Here is a 24568-nt window from a genome sequence, read left to right as displayed (position 1 = left end):
TAGGAGAAATACATCCCATTTTCAAAGCCCCAGGAGCACAGATATTTATGCACATCTGTAATTGGATCCACAAATCGCTGATTTCTTAGTATAAGAGGAAAAATTCCTGGGGGGGGGGGAGACATGACTTGTAAGAATAGAGCTCCTACAAAGCAAGGTCTGTTATTATCAAAATCCTACTCAAGAGGCACGGAGGGAATGAATAACAGGCAAGTCCTGTATTCTGAGGGCAAAGACCACTTGGATTGTATTCCTATACCCACTTATCTGGGAGTAAGCTCCACTGAACTGAACAGGGCTTACTTTTGAGTAAGCATGCGAAGAACTGTGCTTCTAGTGTTAATGCTGGAAGAAAGGTTTGTTGGTCAAAAATAAATCTTACTCAACAAGCCGACTTTACATATCCAAGCACCCTCCATCTGTCCTTTACACACACACACACACATCTCTCTCTGACATGTATGTTACACACAATTCATAACTCCGGACCCCCAACAACTTGTCCACATTCTTACACGTATATTTTATTTCTTCTTTTCAGCAATTTCTCACGCCGGAACCACCTCTTCTTGCTCCACAACCCCGGAAACGCTTCCTCGCTTTTCCGGGTCACTCATTAAACGCGGCCCAGTCAGAATCAAACACGAACAAGATCCGTCACGCTCAAATACGCATGCGCCGCGCCAGACCGGGCGTGCCCTGCAAATGCCACGTTCCAAAGGAGAGAGGTGAAATGGAGGAGGGTTTCGTAGAGCTCAACCAATCGGAAGCAGCTGAACAGAGGTCTGAGAACGGCTATTTTATCCAATCGCAGGTAGCAAAGGAGTTGGTACGGCCAATCAAAGCCGATGGAACAAAGGAAGCTCTTGGGGTTGTTCGGAAGTGGCAGGAAAGGTGACGTGACCTTTTATGCTAACCAATCAAAGCGTTAGGGCGGCCCTAGGCTCGGCGCCAGCTCCGTGAGCGCAGGAACGTAGAACGCCGGAAGTAGCCAATAGGCGGTAGCTGCAGCGGGGAAAGGGCGGGTTTATAAGCGGGAGGCGGGGGGAGAGGGCTCTTTTTCGCGCTGCCTTCCCGTTGTCCGCTCTTTCCTTGGGGCTCGCCGTCATTGTCAGCGCCGCCATGAAGACCGTCCGGCTCTTGTCTCCGCTCCTCTGCTTGCTCTTGCTGCGCCGGGCCTGCGCAGCCGCCGATGCTGATATCGAGGAGGAGGAGGGCGTGCTGGTGCTCAAGACGGGCAACTTCGAGCGGGCGCTGGAGCAACACCCGAATATCCTGGTGGAGTTCTGTGAGTGGATGGGCGCCGCGGGCGGGCGCCTTGAAGCCGGAGGGCATGGGGAGCCAAGGTTGGAGAGAGGCGTTGCATCTTGGGCCGTTTTCTGAAGCGATATGCTGCAGCTCCCTATTTCAGACGTGATGCTGTTCACGCGAGTAGGGACCACGCGTGAGCTGGCGTTCGTCGGCTGCAGTGACGTCTGCACCGGCTCAAAGGGGGGCCTGCAGAGGTCTCTTCGCCTCCTGCCGTCAAAGAGGGCCGGGACGCTTGGCGTGGGAGTGTCCAAAGGCCTCTGCATGCATCATCTCGCTAATAGCTCCTTAGGAGTTGGCTGCGAGCGAGGAATAGGCTAGGTGCAGGGGTCCGTGGGCGCCTGGTGAAAGTTTCCGAGTGGGAGCGGGTTTGGTCTACAGGGCTATGGAGAAAGTAATTCGGGATCGAATCCCATCTCTGCTATTGGCTGCAGTGTAAGAGGGCAAACAACACTATCCGGAGGGCTGTGCCAGTTAAGTGGGGGAATTGCTGTATAAAACTACCTTGGCTCTGGTTGGAGTGTTAGAAGGCCCCAGATACGGAGTTGAATGTGTTGTACTAGTTGTGTGCTGTTGAGTGTAATGCTGAAAGATATCTTTCCAGGGACAAGGTATAAATAAAGTTCTGTGTAAGCAAAAGTGTTGTACAAAAGGGAATGTGTCCAGAGGGTGTAGCGAAGCTTGTAGGTGGCTGCATCTTGAAGGTGTAGGAATGTAGTGGTTGTCTTCCTACTCACAATGTCTATCTAAGCTCCCATAACTTCTAACAAGATTATCTCCTCCTCTGGGCACATGACTCAATTCTAAGATGTGGGTGTCCAGTATGTAGCCTGAGTCCACTTGGATGGTGGTGGGCAGAGTTTGCAGTCATGCTAATTTCCTAATAGTCAAGACTGTTGCAAGTTGCTACATTTGCTGATCTTCTCCTTGGAAGGGAGTAGGCCAGGGCTTTTTCCCCACACCTGTTTTTGCTGTGTTGTATAAGGCTTACTTCTGAGCTCCTAGTTCCCCCACAATATTGAAAACTCAGTTTATCAAGCTCTCTTGCTACAGTCTGGTAGGGAGCAAGGTGGTTTAGGTAAGCTTGTCCCTTGCTGTTCCAGATCTTCTGGAATAACTTGCTTCTTGCTTGTTTTTTATATTCATTTTCTTATAGGCAGCCTCTGCTGCAGGTGTTGGACAAAGTGTGGAATACTTCATACATTCACTTAATGATAGGCAAACTGTTGGGTGGGTGTTGTACTACAATGCACTTAAAGGTGGAGCTTTCTTGGCCAGAAATGCCCCACATATCACTTGGGATGCTAGAGAGCAGTCTGCATGGAATGTTTCCCAGCATAGCTGCATTCCTATGGGCTGACGAAATCAGTGGTAAATGTTGGAGACTGCACAGTAATTGTTTTGATGCTAAGTACTTCTGTGTGTTTCTTTTCTAGATGCACCCTGGTGTGGTCACTGTAAAGCTCTTGCACCTGAGTATGTGAAGGCAGCGGCAAAGCTAAAATCGGAGAACTCAGAAATCAGGCTGGCTAAGGTGGATGCCACAGAAGAGTCGGAACTTGCCCAACAGTTTGGTGTTCGAGGTTATCCTACTATCAAATTTTTCAGGAACGGAGATAAATCTTCCCCCAAAGAGTACACAGGTGAGATAATGGTAATGGCAAAAGAGTTCTGGTAATAAGCTTCCTTGAGGGACTGAAGCTAGTGCATAGTGCAAAAGACCAAAGGATTTCAATACCACTCAATACTGGCTCATGCTCGTAATGTGCAAGATAACTGGTCTTTGTGTGGATGGTTTCCAACACTGCAAAAATGTTGGCACTTGATTCTTCTTGTTCAGACCGTGTATGCTGCCTCCATCCTATCAGGATAGGTGGCTGCCTCTAAATTCGGAGGCGACCACCTATCAACAGAGGGCAGGTGGTGCACGGAGGGGATGTTCTCCGTGCTCTGGCTGCCCTGCATTTGCGGCTAGGCGGCTGATTTTGGCTGTCTAGCTGCAGGACTTCGGAGCGGCGGGTTGAGGCCGGATGACTCATAGGAAGCATCGTACTAGCACTTCTGCACTCCCTGCCACCAGGAACACCTGCTTTTGTCCTGCCCCGTGTTGCTCTTCCAAGCGTGGAACCCGGGGGTAATTTGTGCTGCCTAGGAGGTAGAGGGGGCGGTTTTCCGGGAACCAACCTTGGAGTGCAGGCTCCATCTTGGTACTCAAAAGCTGAACAGTCCTATGGCTGTCTAGCTGCTGTCTAGCGGTGATAGGGTTGTGCCCTTATTCCTGCTGTATGTGTCCTTTTGTCAGTTCACACAGTCTCTGTTAGAATCTCTCCCCCCCCCCCCATATTATAAACATGAGGGGACAAGTTAGTGCCATTGCTTTCCATAGTAAACTTCAAGCTCCTTATCCTTGTATGTCGGTCTGTCCAGTATTTTGACTGCAACTCTGACTTTGTCTGTTTCCTCTTCTCAGTTCTGTTCTGATTCCCCTTAGTTTCCTTCTCCACCTTTGTACAATATCTTGTACAACCTGTCCCTCTAGCTACCAAGCCAATCAGTGCTTTCTTTCCAATACATGATGTCCACATCTACAGTGGTCAGGTTTGGACGATTGCAGGGGTGAAAAACTATTGTGAGTTTTTCTCCTTCCCCTGCGATTTGCATAATTACCCACCATGCTGCCCAGATTGCCGTGTCGTCCAAACCTGGCACCCGGTGGGGGTAGCTTCTTAACCATGCCAAAATCCATGGCTTGCTTGCAGTAAGGATTGTGGGGTGGGTGAGAAGCTGCTGCACGCTGGGTTCAGATGACACGGCAACCTGTGCTGCATTGCAGGTAATTAACCTACAATGGGTTCTTTCACCCCTACAATCATCTGAATGTGGCTGGTGTCCTGTCTCTTCTGGATTGCCATAGCATAGCCTATACAACTTTAGTAGTTTGCCCAAGGATTCCTTGATGCTTGTGCTCTGTGGCAACTTTGCTTGCGATCAGCATCAAAGCAAAATTATAGGGTTTGTAAAATGCTTTATCCTGTCTGTCTTGCATAACTGAGACTTGCAAGCTGGTTCTGTGTTTTTTTTAAAAAAAAGTTAATTGCAGGTGAAGGTGCAGTTCTGTTTTACTGAACAGTAAAAATGGTAACTAGTCAGGATGTCGGAGAAATCTGAAATGGATTCAAATGACTTTGGATTTCAAGTAATCCAGTCTGCAGGTTCCACAGTGGACTGACACCATCCAAGTTGCACAGACTTGCAGACCATTTTTTTACTTTCAGGAACTGTACACAAATTTAGTCATACAGAGGGTTGTGGAAAATATGCTAATATACATGCCTTTTTAAAAAAACAACTTCTTATACATCTCTGATCTCTCCTCAGCCTCTGCTGTGCACTTTTTTTGTACACTCTGCTCAGTGATTTTACACTGAGCAAAGAAAAATATGCAAAAAGTTACATGCCAGCAAAAGTTATGTTAATTGGGTGGTCCTTTTTGCGGACTTTTCCAAAGGGGGAAAAGAATCTGACTCAATTAATGACCAGGTAAATGGATAGTACAATCCTCAGACATTTTTTGTGCCTCTCCCTAAAATCCAGTACATGAAGCAGTTGTTTCATGATACTGCCAGCCCTTGTGTGTAGGTGCATGAAAGTATCTGTTGTATCTGAAAAAATTGTGACTTATAAATAGGTGAGTGAAAGATTCTTGTATAGAGATTCTATAATCTGAGCTAATACACATGGTCCCAGAGTGATATTTAAACTTAGACGTGTAAACATCCTTTTTCTGTCTGCCTCTCCCCAATATCCAGTTTCAGAAATCCTGTTGCTCCTCCCTCTACAACATTATTCAAGAATGTCCCTCCCTCTCTGTCTCTTAGCAAAAACTCTAGAATCTCTTTCTCCTTGACTACAACCATCTCCTCTTTGCTCTTCTGCTCCTTAAGATAATTGGCCCTTGTACCGGAAACTGCCTTCCAAAATGCCTCCGTGGGACCATCTTTTGTTTCCTTTGCATCCCTCCCCAAAATTCATTGTTTTGGTGAATGCGTTGACGCACATCCCTAGGCCCAAGTAATTGTAGCTGAAATAATCATTCTTCCACTATTTACTGCTACCTCCATTTCTGTCATCTTCCTTGGTCTCTGAGCTCATGCCTGCCTGAGAAAGATAGGGGAAAGATGAATGGGGTCTGTGCTTTAGTGCACATGGATGGATGGGGAGGGTGAGGTGTGTGTGACAGAATGGATAATGACATGGATGACAGAGAAGGGATGGCCCTACCCTCTTATGGCTTTGGCCCTGCCTACTCATTGGAAGGACAGATACTGAAGCTGAAGCTCAAATATTTTGGCCACCTAATGCAAAGAGAAAACTCTCTGGAAAAGACCCTGATGCTGGGAAAGACTGAAGGCAAAAGGAGAAGGGGACGGCAGAGGATGAGATGGCTAGATAGCATCACCGATGCAATGAATATGAACTTGAGCACGCTCCGGGAGAGTGCGCAGGACAGGAAGGCCTGGCGTGCTATGGTCCATTGGGTCACGAAGAGTCGGACACGACTGAACAACAACAACTCCTAGCTCAACCCATGACCAATTCCCTTGAGGGAACGTGGCCCTCAGCTTAATTATTTATTGTGCCTTTAAACCACCCAGTAATCAGAGTCTTCTGGCCAGTATAAAGGTCAGTTAAAAACATAAAATACAAAACGATACAACAGTGATAAAAGCAACGCATAATGAAATGGCAGCAAAGATAAAAGCAATGCAGCACATCAAACCAAAGTGATAAGGCTTTTGCATGGTGACAGAATATAGGTGCCAGGTGAGCCTCTCTGGGGAGGGCATTCCACAGAAGGGGTGCTGCTGCTGAAAAGGCCCCTTCCCTTGTAGCCACCTCCCTTGGCTCATTTGGCGGGGGCATCTGTAGGAGACCCTCAGATGATGACCTTGGGACCTGGCTAGGTAGATATGAGAGGGGGTACTCCCCACCCGTGCCTTAGATGTTGCTGTTCCTCAAAGATTCCATGGTGACCATGGGGAGAATAGCCCCACCCCCTAGAAGTGTGCTACTTAGCAACCAGGACTGGCTGTTTATCCATAGTGGATGGGGCATCTCCTTATCTGGGTTGCTGGAGGCTCCAGGTTCATTGTGGTGGTGGTGGTAACTGATGAAGGCTCTGAGAGGGACCGTTATATAAAATGGCCGCTCCCCGATCATTAGGTTTGGCTGGCCCAACTGCTGGGGAAGAGCAGCTTGCCACATGTGGGTGAAGATGCCTCTCAGTCGGACTTCTCCGACTTCTCTGCTTCTCACTTCGCCTTTTTTAAAAGGCAGCCTTTGAGTGTCCTAATTGTATTAGTGATCTTTGAGTGCAAAAGAGTTCTCATCTTGCTACATCAGTTAGTGTCGGAAGTGCTGAAAGTTAATGAGATACACTTTACCAAGTGTAATAGTTGCAGGAACCAATACCTGTTTTGGAGCTCTAATAACTTGATCCAGCAGAAGTTGAGAATGGATGGAGATAGAAGCCGTGCGTGGACTTGCTGCTTCTGAGACTGCTTGCACATGTGCTGGGGGTGGAGGGAAGCAGGACTCTCTTCTGGAGGATCCACAAACCTTGGCTGGCTGACCTTGCTAGCAAAAATGAGTGGGTGCCAGGTCTCTACAACTCTCCTTCAGCCCAGTCACATACATGCTTAGTTGGAAGTAAGTCCCATTTTGTTCAGGGACAATGCTTACTCCCAAGTATGTGTGATAGGATTGTAGCCTTAGTCCCCAAGATTGTGCTGCACTTCTGCAGGAGGTCAAAGACAATCCCTGGATCCCTTCTGCAGTTTCAAACATTTGGGGTTCATTTTGGCTTTATTGCTTGGAGCAGGAGAGAGGGCCAAGGATCTTCTCATTGCACTGAACATCCAAAGCTCAGTAAAATTCTGGGGATAATCCCTGCAGAACGACTCCTCCAGGTCCAGGCTTTAAAGAGAACAGCTGCTGTGAGAGGAATTATGGACCCCTGCCTGCAGGGATCTCTCTGCTGGAAGGTGCTGCACTTGCATGGAAAAGGATCATCCCCATTTTGGCCCGATGGAAGTTTTGTGTATCTACAGGTTGATTTTTTCCAAACAAAGATTGCTGTAGTTACTGATTCTCTATGATGTACAATTGGTTGAAAACATTCTTAAACTGACCCAGGGCATCTTTTTTTCTCTCTCTTCAGAGGTACTGGGTGAGATGCATGGGGCGTCCAATTGAGTTAGAGACACAGGCTTAATTTTAACAAGGTTAAGCATATTTGCTGCTTTTAAGCCAAAGTGTGAAGGTAAAAAAGCTTGCTTGCTTTTTCCTTCACCTAAGTGCTCAGTGAAATTCTTCAGCATGAAAAACGCTGGCAGAACATGTGTCATTGATAATATGATCAAAGTATAAACATAAGCCAGTTTGGTGATGGAACCAGCATGCTGTGAAGGGTATGGGTTCTATGGAATATTTTAGGTCTGAGTAGAGCACTGTTGGGCTCAACAGCACTTTCCACTGATTACTTGGTCTTGAGAGATAAAGAGGTAAGAAAAGGTGGTGGTGCACGGTTGCTGGGGGAGCTGTTCAAACAAGGCAGCAGTGGGTGTTTCTTCTTGCAGTGATCAGATGAAGTGCTCAAAGCTGAAAGTGGAAGAGACTGTAATATGTCATTTTTTCCTAACGTAGCTGGCAGGGAAGCAGATGACATTGTGAACTGGTTGAAGAAACGCACAGGCCCAGCAGCTACAACCCTGACAGATGTAGCTGCTGCCGAGGATCTAGTGGAGTCGAATGAAGTTGTTGTGATCGGGTTCTTTAAGGTAGTTTTTCACTCTCTAGTCCAGGGGTGGTGAACCCCTTTTATGTCGAGGACCTCATTCCCTCAGGGTAATCTCTTGGGGTCTGAAGCCAGCAGTAGGCAGGGCCTCCCCCTTTTCTCTTTCTGCCACCTCCTTTTAGCTGCCTAGCAGCAGCCAGGGGAGGGATAAATCACTCTTGCCAGAGGTCTGAACTGATTGTCTGCAGAGGGTTTTTTCAGTTAGGCTGAGGGACAGAGACCATGGTTGCTGCTGCTGTGGCTGATCTTGCCAGTAGGCCTCTTGGCCTGTCCTAGTTAGGAAGAGCTTAAACTTTAGCTGACATCTGGGGCCCATTTCCTGATCCTGTCTTGGCTCTTTGTAATTTTGGGGTCATTGGGTTTACAAGATGCATCAAATCAAGGAGTGAAGTGGAGTTTAAAAAACACACCACATTTTCCCTCCATTAGGATGCAGAATCTGATGCTGCCAAGCAGTTCTTGTTGGCAGCCGAGGCCACTGATGACATTCCCTTTGGGATCTCCTCCAGCAACGATATCTTTGCCAAATACCAGCTCAGCAAAGATGGAGTTGCCCTTTTTAAGAAGGTAAGTGAAAAAAAACTCCCAGTGTGTGTGTTAAGACTATCTGGCAGCACTCTGTGGAGTTAGTGGCACTGGTTCCCCCAATATGTCTGCCTGTCTGTTTGGTTTTTCCCCCTTCTGGTATTCTATGTGTAGAAACTTGGATTTAAGTATTGCTATAAAAAAAAACACTGAATCTGGAGGAAGAAATTGGCAGCCACTTAAACTTCTTTTTGCTTAAGCAGACATAGCTCTAAGTATCTGGATGCATTTTTGGAGGGTGTCGGGGAGAAGCTTCTGTCATACATAAGAGCATGTGAAAAATACTCACTGCAAAACACACTCACTTCCTCTGAGTGCTGCTTCTAGTATGATTGAACTATTGGAGGGTGGGAGGCACTGCTGTTACCTTGAAGTTCCCCTTTTACTAAATTAGGCAATATAGCGAACTGAGTAACTTACGATCTGCAGCAACTTTACTTTAGTATTGTTCTAGAGATGTACAACGTGTCCGTGCTCTCTCTGTTGAACTCATTGGTGGAAACTGAATGCACTGGAAGGCTTATGAAATTATAACATGAGGAAGCAGCTGAATAGCATAGTCAGCAAATTAATATAGTTGACTGGCCTGTTCAGATGTTGGAGCCTGAATGGAGATGGTGGCATAGGAAGACACGTGTTGGAGCATTCAGATATGAGCACTGCTGTGACACTTACTGTGTACACAACAAGACAGAAAGCTGCTTTAGGTTTTGAAGCAGAAGTGGAAGAATTTGGACTGTGTCAAAGTTGATATTTAAGTTAGAGAAGTGCTTTGTCAAAAGGTGTAGGGACCTTCTCAAAAGAGCACCCTCTAGGGGAGGAGATTCCCTCAGATGTTCCAGAACCTCACATGAGTGTGTCTAGAACAATCCTCAAATAACTGGTTTCCAGGTGACTTCTAGGTTTGGCATAGTGCTGTGGGTATTGGTTCTTAATAATGGGAATGGGAGCAATTAAAGTGGATGGAGGTCCCCAGATAACCTTATCCCCTGCTCTTTATCTGAGAAGGGCAGAGGAACACTTGGCCTGTGTTAGAGCAGAGATCTTTTAGAGGCAGTGCACATAGCAATGTCTTTGGGTTTGTGCCATTAAATAGGGGAAATTGTGATTTCAGCTCCTTACAACTAAGCCCGTAAGTACTGGAAAAAAATCTGTAACATCTGCCATCACATTTTGTTTGAAGCAGGCAAAAAGCCTAGGAGAGGGAACCCTTTTGGTTTCCAAAAGCTTTTGTACTTGATTATCTGGGAGTGATTCTTGTACTCCCACATGTAAACCAGGTATGGGGCTGTTCCAACTGTTAAAGGGGCAAAGGAGAATGCCTTCTGTTTGCTGGTTGCTGACTTGAGCACGTGCTTCTTTTCCTTTTACGGCTGTGTCTTCAGCTCCTCCAGGGTGTATGCACACAGGAGCAGGTGTCGTTTTGGCAGCTGAGTAAGCTCTGCTTTTCTCCACCTGCCTTTGCTGCTGTAAAGACAGGTACAACCTGTCGATGGAATCCTTACTGCCTCTTACTGTTCACCTCTCCCTGTGCTTCAGGCAGGCTTTTTCCCTTCAGGTGCCTGGCATATTTATCCAATGAAGTGTTTGGCACTTCAAAAATCATTTTAGGTTTTAATGCTGTTTTTAAACAGTTCCTGCGTAGTGGTATAGCTAGAGAGGGATTGGGAGACCTGGTTCAAGTCCCCACTTGGTCATGCAGTTCACTAGGTGACTTTGGGCCAGTCACTGACTCTCAGCCTAACCTACTTCACAGTTGTAAGGATAAAAATGGAGAGGAGGAGGATCATACATGCTGCCTTGGGCTCTTTGGAGGAAAGGTGGGATATAAATAAATAAACACTTTCAAATCTGTTCGGAGGTGGGAGGAAAGTTGCATTTGTGATTGGACAGCCCTTGTGTCAAGCAGTGCTGTGCAGATCTGAATTCTGCCAAAGACCAGTAGAACAAGTTTCCCTGTAGTCTAGGAAGGCATGAGGCCCATGTGCCTCTCCCAATGTTGTTGGACTGCAGCTCCCATCATTCTTCATCATTGGCTGTGCTGGCTAGGGCTGATGGGAGTTGTAGTCCAGCAACATCTGGAGGGACAGACAAGAAAGCTGTATGCGTCTAAACATCAGTGACTGCAGCTCTGTAGCAGGCTCGGTGCTGAAGCTCTACATCTGTACTCGGCTTAGAAGTTGAGGTCTAATCTGGCTGGGCCTACAAGTAGCCAGACTTGGAACTAGGCTAGTCTTGATTCTGAGTAGCCTCCTTTCGCTTTCTGGCACAGCTGCAGAGCTTTCTTTTTTGACTTCCTGATGACATGCTCAGTTCTTACAAGAAGCTTCCAAAATAGGTTAGTGCTGGTCATGAGAAAGAAGCCTGTTGGATGCCCTGGAAGTGCTTTAATTTCTCCTTTTTGATCTCATGTCACAGCTGTGTAGCTCTATAAATAACACCTGGTTTGTCCCAAAAGGAGGCGGAAGTGAGCAAGAATGTGTGAAAATCAAAGACTGAATATAAATTTATCCTAAAAATCTGACATGTACACTTTGAGCTGTTTGGTTCAGAGCAATTGTCATCTTGGCAGGTAAAAGCAATATATCTGGATGGGAATTCTCCTCAGTCAGGCAATCCATTCTTATCTCCTCCTGCTTGTCAGTCCTTGACTTTTTAACAAATTACCAGCTGGAGTTAATGACATATATCTTAATAGCTACTAAAAAAGATAAGTCCCCCAGCTTTTAAAAAGACTGAGTTGTCTACAACTCATACATGTCAGACTCTTAAAATAAAGTTTTCTATGTCAGCTATCCCTTTTGTGTACTGCTCCTGGGTGTTGCCATTTTTGTTCTAAACCAATGTGAAAGTAGTAAGGACCCACCAATTAATAAACTTAAATCTATTCCACCCTTGTTTGCCTTCATAGAACTTAGCTTTGATATGAAGTTAACTGTACTGAAATGAGAGAATATTGTGGAGAGGGTTGAGAATATAATCCTGGTGTCTTTTAAGAATCCCTTATCTCTGGCCCAACAAACTAAAATCTCCTGTTGTCTGTCAAGCATTGCAGGATGGAATTTCCTCCCCACAGATGAGTCCTGGCTACTAGGAACCAAAATACCTCTCCATTCACACCTCCCTAAGTTTCTCTACCTGTGTCATTGAAGTGTCAATAACTTACTTCCAGGAGTTCCTCTACCTAAGCGCTGAGATGCCACGACTCTTGAGGTCATGCCTGATCAGTGGATTCTCTTCCCTCGTTCAACCCCCCCCATCCTACAGGGGATAAAAAGTGGGGTTTATACTTTTTAAAGTTGCTATCTATTTTCAGCTTTTTGTCATATCACAATGTCTTGTGTAATCTGTGCATCTTGCACATACGTTTAGAATCTCTGTAAATTTTGAATGGTTGGTTGTTGTTGTTCAGTCGTGTCCGACTCTTCGTGACCCCATGGACCATAACACACCAGGCCTTCCTGTCCTGCGCTCTCTCCCGGAGCGTGCTCAAGTTCATATTCATTGCATCGGTGATGCTATCTAGCCATCTCATCCTCTGCCATCCCCTTCTCCTTTTGCCTTCAGTCTTTCCCAGCATCAGGGTCTTTTCCAGAGAGTTTTCTCTTCGCATTAGGTGGCCAAAATATTTGAGCTTCAGCTTCAGTATCTGTCCTTCCAATGAGCACTCAGGGTTAATTTCCTTTAGGATTGACTGATTTGACCTCCTTGCAGTCCAGAAGACTCGTAAGAGTCTTCTCCAGCACCACAGTTCGAAAGCATCAATTCTTCGGCGCTCAGCCTTCCCTATAGTCCAGCTCTCACAGCCATACATTACTACTGGGAAAAACATAGCTTTGATGTACAGATTATAATATAACATCTTATAAAACCATTGTATTTTTAGAAGAAATTTGAAAAAAACACACACTGCTGGCTTTTAAACTGGCAGAGAATGAGCAAGGGCAGAGTCAATAAATAGATTTTAACTTGTTTTATTTTTCTTTTCAAGTGCTACCTGTTTTCTCCCTCACCCCTTAAATTTAATCTTAATAAAGCTTATTAATTGGAACTTGGAGTTTGACTTCTTGGATAGCCCAAGGATCTGTCCCCTGTGTACCAGATTGCTCATTCAGGCTACATGTTTTACTCAAGGGGGAACATGGGGAAAATGGGCGAGTTCACTCTGTGATGACAAAGGAGTTTCCCAGTTATTCTAGTAAATCCTTCTTTAAGAACAGGTTGAATTAATAATATACTTGCCGTTTTATATAGCAATTGCCTGTATTAAAGCATTTTGCATACATTATCTTGGTGATCCTAACAACTCTGAGGCAGGTAGATCTTCCTGCAGATGTGTAGCTGAGAATAGTGGCTTGCCTAAACCTACCTGCTGAGTTCATGACCAAACTGAGATTTAAACCAGGAGCCTCCCGGCTCACAGCGCTCATGACTGCAACACTACAACTTGCCTAACTTGTCCTTTTGTTTCTTTCTCTACTACATCAAATAGATTTCCCCAACCTGGAGCCCTCCAGATGTGTTGGAGTATGGCTGGGGATGATGGGAGCTGCAGTACAACACATCCAGAATGCACCAGGTTGGGGGAGGCTGATAAAAATAGTCTTGGCTGTTCCAGAGGTAGATTCTGTGTTTAGCGTTCCTGGAAAGTTAACTCTGTAAGACTGGCCTATGTGTGCTTCAGAGTGCTGTTGCCAGGGGGCCCAGCCAATGGGATCGAAGCTGCCCCTTGCGTGTCCCTTATGGTGGATAACCTTGTTGCTCCTCTGTTACTCCCCTCCCTGCTTTCTGGGGTGCCAGGAAAGGTTCTGAAAACCTGGACAGTAATAGGTGTTGCTCTGCAGTAAATGTATTCCTGGCACTGGAATTATAACGTGCTCTTGAACGTCTGTTCCTGTGTAGCTAACAATAGCCCTGCAGGGATGTGTTGCCCTCTGAGTAAACTGCTATTTATTTAGTGGCTTCATAGTATGTACTGCTGCCTAGGACACCAACTCCTTTTTAATAGCTCTGTTGATCAGATAAATTTGTCCACTTCCAGCAAGACCTGTAACTCACTGCTCATGGGATACTGCTGATGCCCAGTATCCCTGACTCTGAAATTTGCAGCAGCTTCCCAGCTGTTTGCTCAAGACATTTTAAAATGTTGATCAGGGCCCTTTTGGGAAAGCTGGTGTTGCACCAAGTCTCTGGCCTTCCAGTTTGTGCCAAGCTTCCTTCTGCTCACTGCTCTGTTTCCTCCTATGGAGCCTTGGATCCACCTTGTTAGTAAGATGAGAACTTTGGTCAAGATTTTACCCTGGACTTTACCATGAGAATTTCCTGCCTTGCTTACAATGTGAAATGGGTTCCCATGGATGTGTCAGGGAGTCATGGGTTGGAGCTCTGCAGAAATACCTCTCCAGGTTGTTTGTATTCTTCCCAGTTCTGTGCCAAGAAAAACAATTACGGGTTGTATCTAATGCTGTTCTGCAGGCAGGAGGAAACTGCTGGTGAAACAGATTTCCCGCTCCCTCCTGCAACCCCCCATGTGCCCCACAAATCTGCTCCGGGGGGTTGGGAGGACCCTTCAGACTAGATTTGAGGCACCTGCAGGAGGACTACAAGGAAGAGGAGAGGATGGGGATATCCTGTTGTGTGAAAGGATCTCTGTTCGCATGAGCGTTGGATCCAACCCATTGTGACTGTATAAATTTTGCAGATTGTACAGCTTCACATTTATCTTTGCATAATTCTGAATAATCTCATTGTGGCAAAGGAAAAGTAACTATGCAGAGTACTAAAGCCCCTGCCCTTTCCCTAAACCATTGGTGATCTTATACTGCCATCCGTCTGGCTTTTGAGACTTCAGGAGATGTTGCCAACATAGTGGCAAGCGTTCCGTCACAGCATAAAGGCTAGAAACCAAAATACACATTGAGGTTCTCAGGAAACTGAATCTTTTACCCAGTACCACTTCCTGCACACCTGTACAATTGTGGCGTACACTCAGCCTGTTCTTCCTCTTCCTGAGGAAGAGCGGTCTACTAAGTAGGCTAATGGCTGAAGCGTAAGTCTGTGGGCTTCATTGATTTTGTTGTCATGAATTGAGTCCCTTTGTGTTTTTCCCCCCAGTTTGATGAAGGCCGTAACAACTTTGATGGGGAGATAACAAAAGAGAATCTGTTGAACTTCATCAAATCAAACCAGCTGCCCTTAGTGATTGAATTTACCGAACAGGTATGGAAGTGTATCTGTAGTCAGCTGGTGTGTGATTGGGGTGGCACTGGGTTGGTGACCTGGCCCGTGTCTTGGGGCGCTGTGCTCTCCATTAGGAGGAGAGAATGTTAACAGATCTAATTATGCTGTATCCAGCAAACTGGGAAGGGGAGGAAGAGTGTGCAGAAAGGGAGAGCCTGGGATTCCATGTAATGCTCTTAACCCCAGCAATGCATCTGTTTTCACTCCAGACTGCACCCAAAATCTTTGGAGGGGAGATCAAGACCCACATCCTATTATTCCTGCCCAAGAGTGTTACGGACTACCAGGGAAAACTGGATAACTTCAAAAAAGCAGCTGAGAGTTTCAAAGGAAGGGTGAGCAGCAAGCCGTGATTACTACATTCCTCTTTCCCCTCCTAGAGAGTGAACACTGGCACCTCTACAGTTTTGATATCACTGTTCCCTATCCGGTTGCATGTCACCATGAAGGGCGTGGATTAGGATTGTAGATTTGTTCCTTCAGATTTTTTTTTAGTATAGACGAGTGGGACCTGCCACAAAATGTTGTAACATGGAGTTCACTGGCACTTCCCACTTGTCCATACTAATCAGTCAGCCATGGCTTCTTCCAGGATACTGTATTCTATTCTTTACCCCTGGTTTTCTGTTCTCCCCCTAACCCCGAACATTCAGTTAGTATTTGTGGCCATGGAGCATATTTAGTCCTCATTGGGCTGTTTTTGGGGGGGCTCCCCCTGAAGATTTTTCATATATATTTATTTGGTAGTACTGCAAAGCTTGGGGTCCCTCTTTTGTGTGTGGATGGTGCTGTTTTGGCTACATAAGGCAGGGGTGCAGAACCTCGCCCGGGGGCCAAATCCAGCCTTCTTAGGTTCCCAGTCCAGCCATCCAGGCTTCCCCAGATGGCTACACCTCCTTCCCCTGTTCCCACCTCTTTCTCCCAACCATCAGTTGTTTGGTAGTTGCCCAGATTTTACACAGTTTTTTCCCATTCTAAAAGGTTGAAATACGTCTCTTAAGGCTTAATTGCTCACAGCAAGAGCTTAAACGAAAACATGCTGGTATTCTTGGCCAGCCCCTTTTGTCTACGGCCCCACCCACAGTTGGAATGCGGACCCAAAGAGTTTCACTGAAATCATATTTGGCCCTTGGGCCGAAAGATTCTGCACCCCTGTCTGGTATTCATAGAACTGAGATCGCTGTTAGTACATATGATAAGACTTTTCAAAAGTAGCACAACCTGCTTCCTCAAGCAGTGTTCCAGAGCAACACTAATAACCTGTTGAGAACTCAGCCCTCAGAATTAGGTACATCAGGTGCTCCAACAAATGAAATAACTTGCTATTGGCTTACAGTCAAGCAGGAATTGCAAGAAAGATGGAGAGAGAAGGATTAGTACTTGAGGGGGAATCGTAACAGCCCAATTATTCTGCTGTCCCAAGTGCATTTATCTAATGCCTTCATTTTATTGTTCTCCCCCCCCCCCCGCCCGCCCCAGATCTTGTTCATTTTCATAGACAGTGACCACAGTGACAACCAGAGGATCTTGGAGTTCTTTGGCCTTAAGAAAGAGGAATGCCCTGCTATACGCCTCATTACTCTAGAGGAAGAAATGACCAAGTACAAGCCAGAGTCAGATGAGCTGACTTCAGAAAACATCAAGGACTTCTGCAACAAGTTCCTGGATGGTAAAGTTAAGGTAATGGCATTTTGGATGTGCTTTTTGGGGCAGGCACCTGGGCGGGGCAATCGCAGCAGCACAAATGGCATGGAACTTGACACCGGTCATATGGTGTGGAGCCTTTTGAGCCCCCTTTGCTGCACGTCCAGCAGCACGGTGTTTAGAGCTTCCTGCTGAGAAGCCCAAAGGGCAAAGTCAGTGGGGCACAGTGCCAGTATGTAAATAGCTTTAATGTGCTGTTAGAGTAAGCACGATAAATTTGGGGGCTGCTGGTGGTACAGGTCCAAGAATGACTTCGGTCTTAATGGACACGGCAGAAGAGGTAGTGTGGCTAATCCCTCACGTTGCACGAGCACTTGGGAGCCTTCCTTCTTAATCTGGAGATGAAAGCAGCTATGCAGGGCCAGCTATTGCTCTCATTCAGCACTGCTCCTAAATCACTTTCCGCCTCATTGTCCTAACCTCTCTTCTCTTCTTACTTCCATTCTTCCTTTCCCTCTTCAGTGAACTCGCAGCCTTCATCTTAATTACTCGGAGGACTGGACAGTACACTAAAAAAAAAATAATCTGCAGGCAGTTTGAAAAACTGGAAGGGATTGTTAACAAGGCTAAAAGTTCAAGTCGACCTTTCTAATCAAAAAAGCTGGGTTGATGATAGGGAAGGAAAACTGAAGTATTGAGTGTAAACTGGCTTGACAGAAATGTTGAATAGGATACAGCACTACAGTAGATACATTAATGGAACATGTAAACAATAAGGTGTGGCACAACAGGTAAATACAATTGTAGGCTGTGTTAATGTACCCATATTCAAGTAATAGTACTCTCTGGTCAGCATCATTTATTGCCTGTTTACGTATTAGAAAAGGCATATGGTGCAGCCCCACACCTCTACCACTTCACTGTGAAGGTGGGGTGTTGCATATTAGTGCTTCCCTCACATCATCAAAAGCTAGCACATTTCGGGAGAAGGACAGGCTACTACTTGTCTGACAAGCAAGCTTTCCTCTGGCTTGGCATCCAGTCATAGAATTCCCATCTTCTTGCTCAAGGTGATACAAGTCCCAGACATCATGTGCCATATGCCTTTTTAAAATGTGTACAAGAGCCTTGTAGGCCTTAAGAATGCTGTCTTAACATCTGACCTAGAACACAAACTGACAATTTGTAAAAGATTATTAGAGCTACAAGGATGGTGAGCAAGGCAAGTTGTGGGTGCAAACTTGAAAAAACAAATGACCTCTAATCTACAGAAAGATAGATCTAGGATTGAGCAGTAATAATTAGGGAGTTATAAGAGCAGTTGATAGAGTAGTCTAGGGAAATAGTGGGATCTTTCCAAGTAGGTTTAAAGATGAATTGAGCATGTTGCCTTGGAGCACAGTTTTCCCAGGATGATCTGAAGGAGCCTTCCGCAACATGGTCCCTCCAGCTGTTATCTCCTACAGTGCCCATCAGCCCCAGTGAGCATGACCAATGACCAGGGATGATGGCAGTTGTCATCCAAAACATCTGGAGGGACTCCTATAGAGGAAGACTGGTCTAAGGGCCCCCTTGAATTTTAAAAATGCTGTGGAAAAACCTTCCACACCCTCTTGTAAACAACTTGGAACTGATCTCACACTCAGTCTGCTACTTTCCCCCCTGTATATGCCATGCCTTTCTTCTGTACTCTTTCAGCTGTTACAGACTGGACTGTGGGAATTTAGTATATATAAGTCTTCCCTGTGTAGAGTTCAAGCGGCATCCTTCATGCAGCAGCTCAGACATGTCTTGGTCATTTGGGGTGGGGTTTGACCTTGAAGGAGGAAGTCTATATTAATCTGACTTTTTTATAGCCCATAGCTTGTCAGTTGCTCTGGGATGTCTTGGAACAGGGGGAAGTAGGGGGTTTCCCGTTGGCACATACCATGCTGTTACTTTAATGCTGGCGCTCTGGTTTGTCTGTTTCAGCCCCATCTGATGAGCCAAGAGGTTTCTGATGACTGGGACAAACAACCTGTCAAAGTTCTGGTTGGGAAGAACTTTGAAGATGTGGCTTTTGATGAGAATAAGAATGTCTTTGTGGAATTCTGTAAGTACTTTGGTGATAGCAATGCACACACACTCTCCATTCCTCCTGTCTTGAATTGCACATGTTTTAACTAGGGAGGGGTGTTTCACAGCTGCCAGGAAATGGAACTTGGTGTGGCTCTTGCTGGACAGATGCTAAACTGGGCATGTCCTGTTTTGACTTGCAGATGCTCCCTGGTGTGGCCACTGCAAACAGCTGGCTCCCATCTGGGATAAACTAGGAGAGACATATAAGGACCATGAAAACGTCGTAATTGCCAAGATGGACTCAACAGCCAATGAAGTTGAGGCAGTGAAGGTCCACAGCTTCCCTACCCTCAAGTTTTTCCCTGCAGGCCCTGGCAGAACAGTGAGTGGACTGCGGGTTGAGCTGTATGCTTCTGTTGGAAGGGAGGTTCTTAAAGGTTGATGGAGGGAAGAGTGATGCTTCTAAATCAGTCTTCGCCAGCCTGGTTCCCTCCAGATGTGTTGGATTGCAGCTCCCAACACATCTGGAGGGTGCCAGGTTGGGGAAGGCTGCTCTAAATTTTTTTTTCCAGGGTGGGAATTGGGCTGAGTTCTTGGGGGTAGGTTCACAGGTGTTTCACTAGTGAAGCTAGCATGGGGATGATTGCTTAGTAGAGGATGGTGCTCTTGTGAGGGCTATTCTTTCTTCTCACGGGAATTGAGTGGCTAGCTGCTCTTTGACTTGTATGAGTGAAGGTGAATTTTCCAGTTTTGCTTTTGCCCTTCAGAAAGCAAATTCTTCAACCACCACAGCCCAGCTTGCCTTTCATTGATAACTCTCCTGCTTCTTTGCTTTTATAGGTTGTAGATTACAACGGTGAGAGGACGCTGGACGGCTTTAAGAAGTTCCTGGAAAGTGGTGGAAAAGATGGTGGCGTAGATGAAGATGTGAGTATCTTAAATTTAGAGCTCTGTAGTTTGGGGGGCCAGTCTGGAATGTATGCAGTTCTAGGGCAGGGTTCAGAAGTGATCCCTGAGGAAGGGGAAGTTCTGTCCTGTGAGGCTGTTTCTGGCTTACTGTGACAGCAGAGAATGCTGGCCCCATAGCAACTTGTAAACAAAGCACAGCTGGTAATATCCAGATTGAGCTGGGGCGGTGGTGAGCGTGTCCCTGAATACCGGCAATTCCGTGTTGACTAACTGGACTACATAAACTGCAGTAGCCTGTAAGAGCCCTGCCATGCCCAGATAATCACGAATGCTCAAGATACATTGTTTACATTCCTCTCAGCCTTGACTCAACTCTCTGTGGTTCTCGTGAGATGAACCTTCACTGGGCTGGCGCGCTCTCAGCGCCCATCACAGGTGCGCGTGTCCTGTTGCTTAAGTCAAGCAGTTGCTGCTTTCAGCATGTGTAACTACTTGCTTCTGTCGCTGTTGACCATTGTTACAGTGATGCTACCGGCTCTTTGCAATTCTGTTGAGCTTCAGTTGGGTGCTATTTCACAGCAGGAATGGCAGGTGAACATGGTGGGGTGGAAGTGCAAGTCAGGACTGCCGTGTGTTCAGGGCTATCGCTTTTCCATTTACATTGAGCGCAGCGAATAATGGGTGGCCCGGCCTTGGCACAGCTGCACGTTCCTGGAGCATTTACAGTGGTTTAGATGCATGGTGAGTTGAAGCTGGTTGTGTAGGATGTAGATCTGTAGACTACACTTCTAGACCTACAGTTACTGTTGGTGCCAGCTGATTGGCACAGCAAGTAGTCTGATCTGCCTCTGTATATGTAGAAATGTGGCTCTGATCTGATTCCTTGGTCCATATTTTGAGTCTGAGCGGGTCTCCACATCAGTCCTTGTGATTCAACAGAGAACTGGCTGTGATATTCAATGTCTTGTTGACAGCTAGTCATACATTGTATGATCTTGAGGCACCAGACCTGGCACTAACATGTAGCTGAGACCTAGGAGAGTAGTAGAGCTGGCTGGCCCTGAATGGCTTCAGATTGTTTGATTAATCATCCTTGTCAACCTTGGAAAATTGGGAGAGATTCATTCTAACTTCTATATAGTTTGGTCTGTCAGATGCTAACACCCAGAGGACAGGTGACTTTTAACCTGGATATAAAAGGCATAACTCCCAACAGGAATACTGAGCAAATAGAACTGGAAAAAAAAAAAGATGGCAGTTGAAGTCCTGTTGGATTGTACTAGGTGGATCTTGTATCTGGATTTTATGGTAACAATTACAAATAGGGGAACATGATTCAACTGGAGGAGGTGGCAAACAAGTTAAGCCCTGGTATCCATTTCCCTAGTTGCTGACTTCTGGAGATGCTGGGTTGACTGTTGGTTGGCATTATGTATTTACTAGAAAGGAGTATACTGGGTTTCTTTTGCAAGTGATGGTATGTTCTCTTCTGAGAAGACTCTGATGGGAGTGTGGTAGCCTATTTTCGGAGTCTCTGGCTGAACAGTACTTGGTGCACTCACATCAAAATGCATTGTTGCTCAATGCGGAGAATAAAGTAACACTAAATATTCTCTGTCCTATATTTCCTGTTATGTCCCTTCAAAATAGGCACCTGTAGAAAGCAATACTTAGGGCATATTTCCCTTGTAGACCAGGTTACTAACACACTGACATCTGCTTTGCCTTCTGTCAGTTCTTGGTTTTCTCAGGGCTGTTATAGTGATATTGTACAACAGGTGGGAGTTCATTGGCTGAGACCATGCTAATTAGTTAATGAGGATCTTGCAAACTACTGAGGATGCCATGTGTGAAGATTAATGCTCTGAAGAAAGCACAGAACCTTGATGACTTTTGAACGCATATGCTAAGCAGCAGCCCACTGGATCTGCAGTATGCAGTACGCCCTCAGTGTCATTTTTAAACTAATCTCCACTTGCTTTGGTTGCATTTATTGCTGTGTGAATGGATATGAATGTAGCCTGTTGAGCTTCTTCTGCTGTGGATGGATTATGCCTATTCACCAGGAGCTACACTAACTACTCATTATCGAGTTAAAAGGCATAGTTACACAGAGCTGTGAATGGTATGGAGCCTAGGGTTTGGAACAGCTGCCTTAATCTAGCGTTTACTTTGCCTTCTATAATTGGTGGGTCAGATGTTTCCCTTGATCTTGGATTTGGTTTGGTGCACCTGGTTATATTCATGCCTGTGGAATTTTGTAGTTTAGTGTGTTCCACAGGCCCCCTGCACACTTGTTTGTTCAGCGAAACTTTAAATCATTTGTGGGAAATCAGCTTGGTTTAAAATGGGATGTTATGGATCTGAAGTGTGGTGTAGGATGCTGTACAAATTGAGAAATTAAGGTGTGTGTACTAAAGTTACTCCTACAGTCTTTGGGTTGTGTCCAGTGGTGTCATTTCGACAGCAGTTCTGCTGGTGGAATGGGTTTCCACCTGCACACCCTACAGGTGCAGATTGGGGGATCCTCAGGAGCAGATTTGTGGCATGTGCAGAGGGCTGCAGAAGGGAGGACAGGACAGGGAAATCCTGTTGCATGAGCGGAGGATCCAGCCCATTTCATTCAAGTGATTTGAGTTTTGTAAGGCAAATGGAAAGCCAACCAGCCCAATGCTACTCCTCTGGCTTAATGTCCCTTCTGCCTGGTGTATGGAAGTGTTTGTAAGCTGTGTGCTATTGGTGTTTCCATATCCATTTTCTGTCTTGAGTGGCTTCTTGGAGAGCATGGGATCTTCCTGTCCTGCTTGTGTTGGGAACAAGGCTCAGTCTGCCTGAGTAACTTAAATTTTGGACACGGAGGCAGATACATGGATTATCATACTGGTAAGGGAGATGGCAGCTGCTCTGGCAGGACCCTAGCTCTGCATTGCCCTGAGAAAACTGCCTGTTTGGCACTAGATGTCAGACAGAAGAAGCTACAGCTGACTGACTTTTTTCCCTTCATTTAAACAGGATCTGGAAGATCTAGAGGATATGGAGGAGCCAGAGGTTGATGGGGAGGAGGAGGAAGATGCTAAAATTGAAAAGGATGAACTGTAAAGACGAGTCCAATCTGCATATCCCCAGACACTACACACTGGCTGCCTGTCCATGCAGTCAAGGAAGTCCAGAAAACAAACTTTAACCAGAGGATGGATGCTGGCTGAGAGTACAGGGAATGGTCTAAAGTAACCCTTCATCCTAACCTGTCTGTCAACTGATTCTTCTAGTTTATTTTCTGTTTGGAAGAGGGATCTGACTAGGTAGCCAGCCCTGTTGGGTCTTCTTTCTCCTCCATATACACACTGTGATGTACATTTTCGTTTCCTAGAGTGTTCTGTGATCTGGGTAGAAGCAGATTCAAACAGCAACATGTCCCATTGCCTAACTCACTTTGGAGTCTCACCAGTAATGCCTCCTTAAAGCTTAGTCACACTTGTCTAAATGTCATGAGCTGCTGTTGGCCCAGCAGGGTCTTGGTTACTGTCTCAGCTGTCCTCATTTTTTTGGGCCACTCCAGTGTGGAGGAAACCACTAGGCTGACCACAGTGGAGCCAGTGGAAAGGGGGAATAAGTGGGGTGGAATAGATCCTCTTAACTCATTGTATAGTCTTGCTTCCCCTTTACGCTGAATGATATGTATCTCTCTCTCTTCCAAAGATCAGGAGGGGTGGGAGACTTTAGCTGAGGAAAGAGGATCCGATTGCTCCCTCCCCTGAGGCAAAACCTAACTCGGGTTGCCACCCTGCCCCTGAACAAACATAAGACGTGCTCTCTGCGCATTGCTTTGTGAATGGGTTTCCCAGGTATTGACAGAGCTGTTTGGAAAGGGGGCTGCCAGAATGCAACAAAAAGGACAGTCAATAACTAGGAGGGTTTTTTGTGGGGGTACTTGAGAGCCAAGGAGTGCTATGGGGGAGGGGGATGTGTGTTTCAGCTGAATTGGAATTTAGTTTTGAGCATCCATGATGCTAAAAGAAATGGAACTCATTGGCCAAATAAAAGTTAATTTTAATACTATCCTGTATCTGGCTGTTTTGTTTCAAATCTGGTTTCTTTTAAGAAGGATGCTACCTGACCCAGAACTGCAAGACTACAAATGGATTAAGGATTTTCTTTTGGTAGAGCTTGCTTGCACCATAGTTATCATCTCCGCCCCCCTGCCTCAAAACTTATGCCCAGACTTTGCGTTTTGTAAGCCCAGAATATGAGAATCTGTTTGTACAAATACGTGCATTTGAACAAAACAGCTCATTTTGGACAAAGTTCATAAAAGTTTTGCTTTATATAAGCCCAGTTCTTCAAGAGCATGAGTTAAGCTGTGGTAGCAGAAGCATATATGAAGAAAGGGGCAGTAGTAGTAGGAAAAGGCCTAGGGAAGACAAAATGGGGCAATCAGTCATGCAAGGTGCAAGCCATCCATGGAACATCCAGCTGAGGTGCTGTAGCCCTGATCTGTGCATTTAAACATCTCTGCTAAGGATCTTTTCTAGCATTCTTGGATGCAATCCATACTCTGCTCTACATGACATATTCTGTGCAAAACTCTGCTTGTAGAGATGAAAATAAAACCACAAGCACCCTCCCAATAAACATAAAAGTGTCAAGGGAGGGGGAAATTAAACAGGGCTCTCTCCCTACCTCATGTGGATACCATAACCTGGGAGTTAAGCTTGGTCTATATGCGGTTAAATAAGGTGGTAAGAACGGGCTGCACCACTTCAGACTGGAAATAGCACTTTTGAGTTATCCCTGTGTAAAGTTTGAGTTGGTACCTGAATTTGTTTGCCTCCTCCCTCCCAGTTATTTTCCTTTTGTGATCATGTCACTTAGATTGTAAGATGCTGTCATAAAATGCAAATCACCTTGACTGCTTTGGCAGAAAGGTAGTATATATACTAAATTGCCACATAAGAAGAGATTTTAGCC

At 45.8% G+C, this 24568-nt stretch overlaps 1 protein-coding gene across 1 annotated transcript; it reads left to right on the top strand.

Annotated features, from left to right (window-relative positions):
• The first annotated feature begins 1083 nt into the window (after window positions 1-1083).
• On the top strand, window positions 1084-24568 carry P4HB (prolyl 4-hydroxylase subunit beta). The gene is made up of 11 exons (XM_084837820.1): window positions 1084-1288; window positions 2745-2951; window positions 8014-8147; window positions 8594-8731; window positions 14864-14968; window positions 15199-15324; window positions 16469-16669; window positions 18605-18725; window positions 18892-19073; window positions 19532-19618; window positions 22613-24568. The coding sequence occupies exons 1-11, from the start codon at window positions 1123-1125 to the stop codon at window positions 22697-22699; spliced, it is 1554 nt and encodes a 517-aa protein (XP_084693946.1). The 5' UTR covers window positions 1084-1122; the 3' UTR covers window positions 22700-24568.

Source organism: Heloderma suspectum, chromosome 2 (genome assembly GCF_057233095.1).
Source record: "Heloderma suspectum isolate Gila_16-S chromosome 2, 16-S_ref, whole genome shotgun sequence".
Classification (NCBI taxonomy): domain Eukaryota; kingdom Metazoa; phylum Chordata; class Lepidosauria; order Squamata; family Helodermatidae; genus Heloderma; species Heloderma suspectum.
Note: the sequence above shows the minus strand (reverse complement) of the source record. Positions and strands in the feature narration are given on the sequence as shown.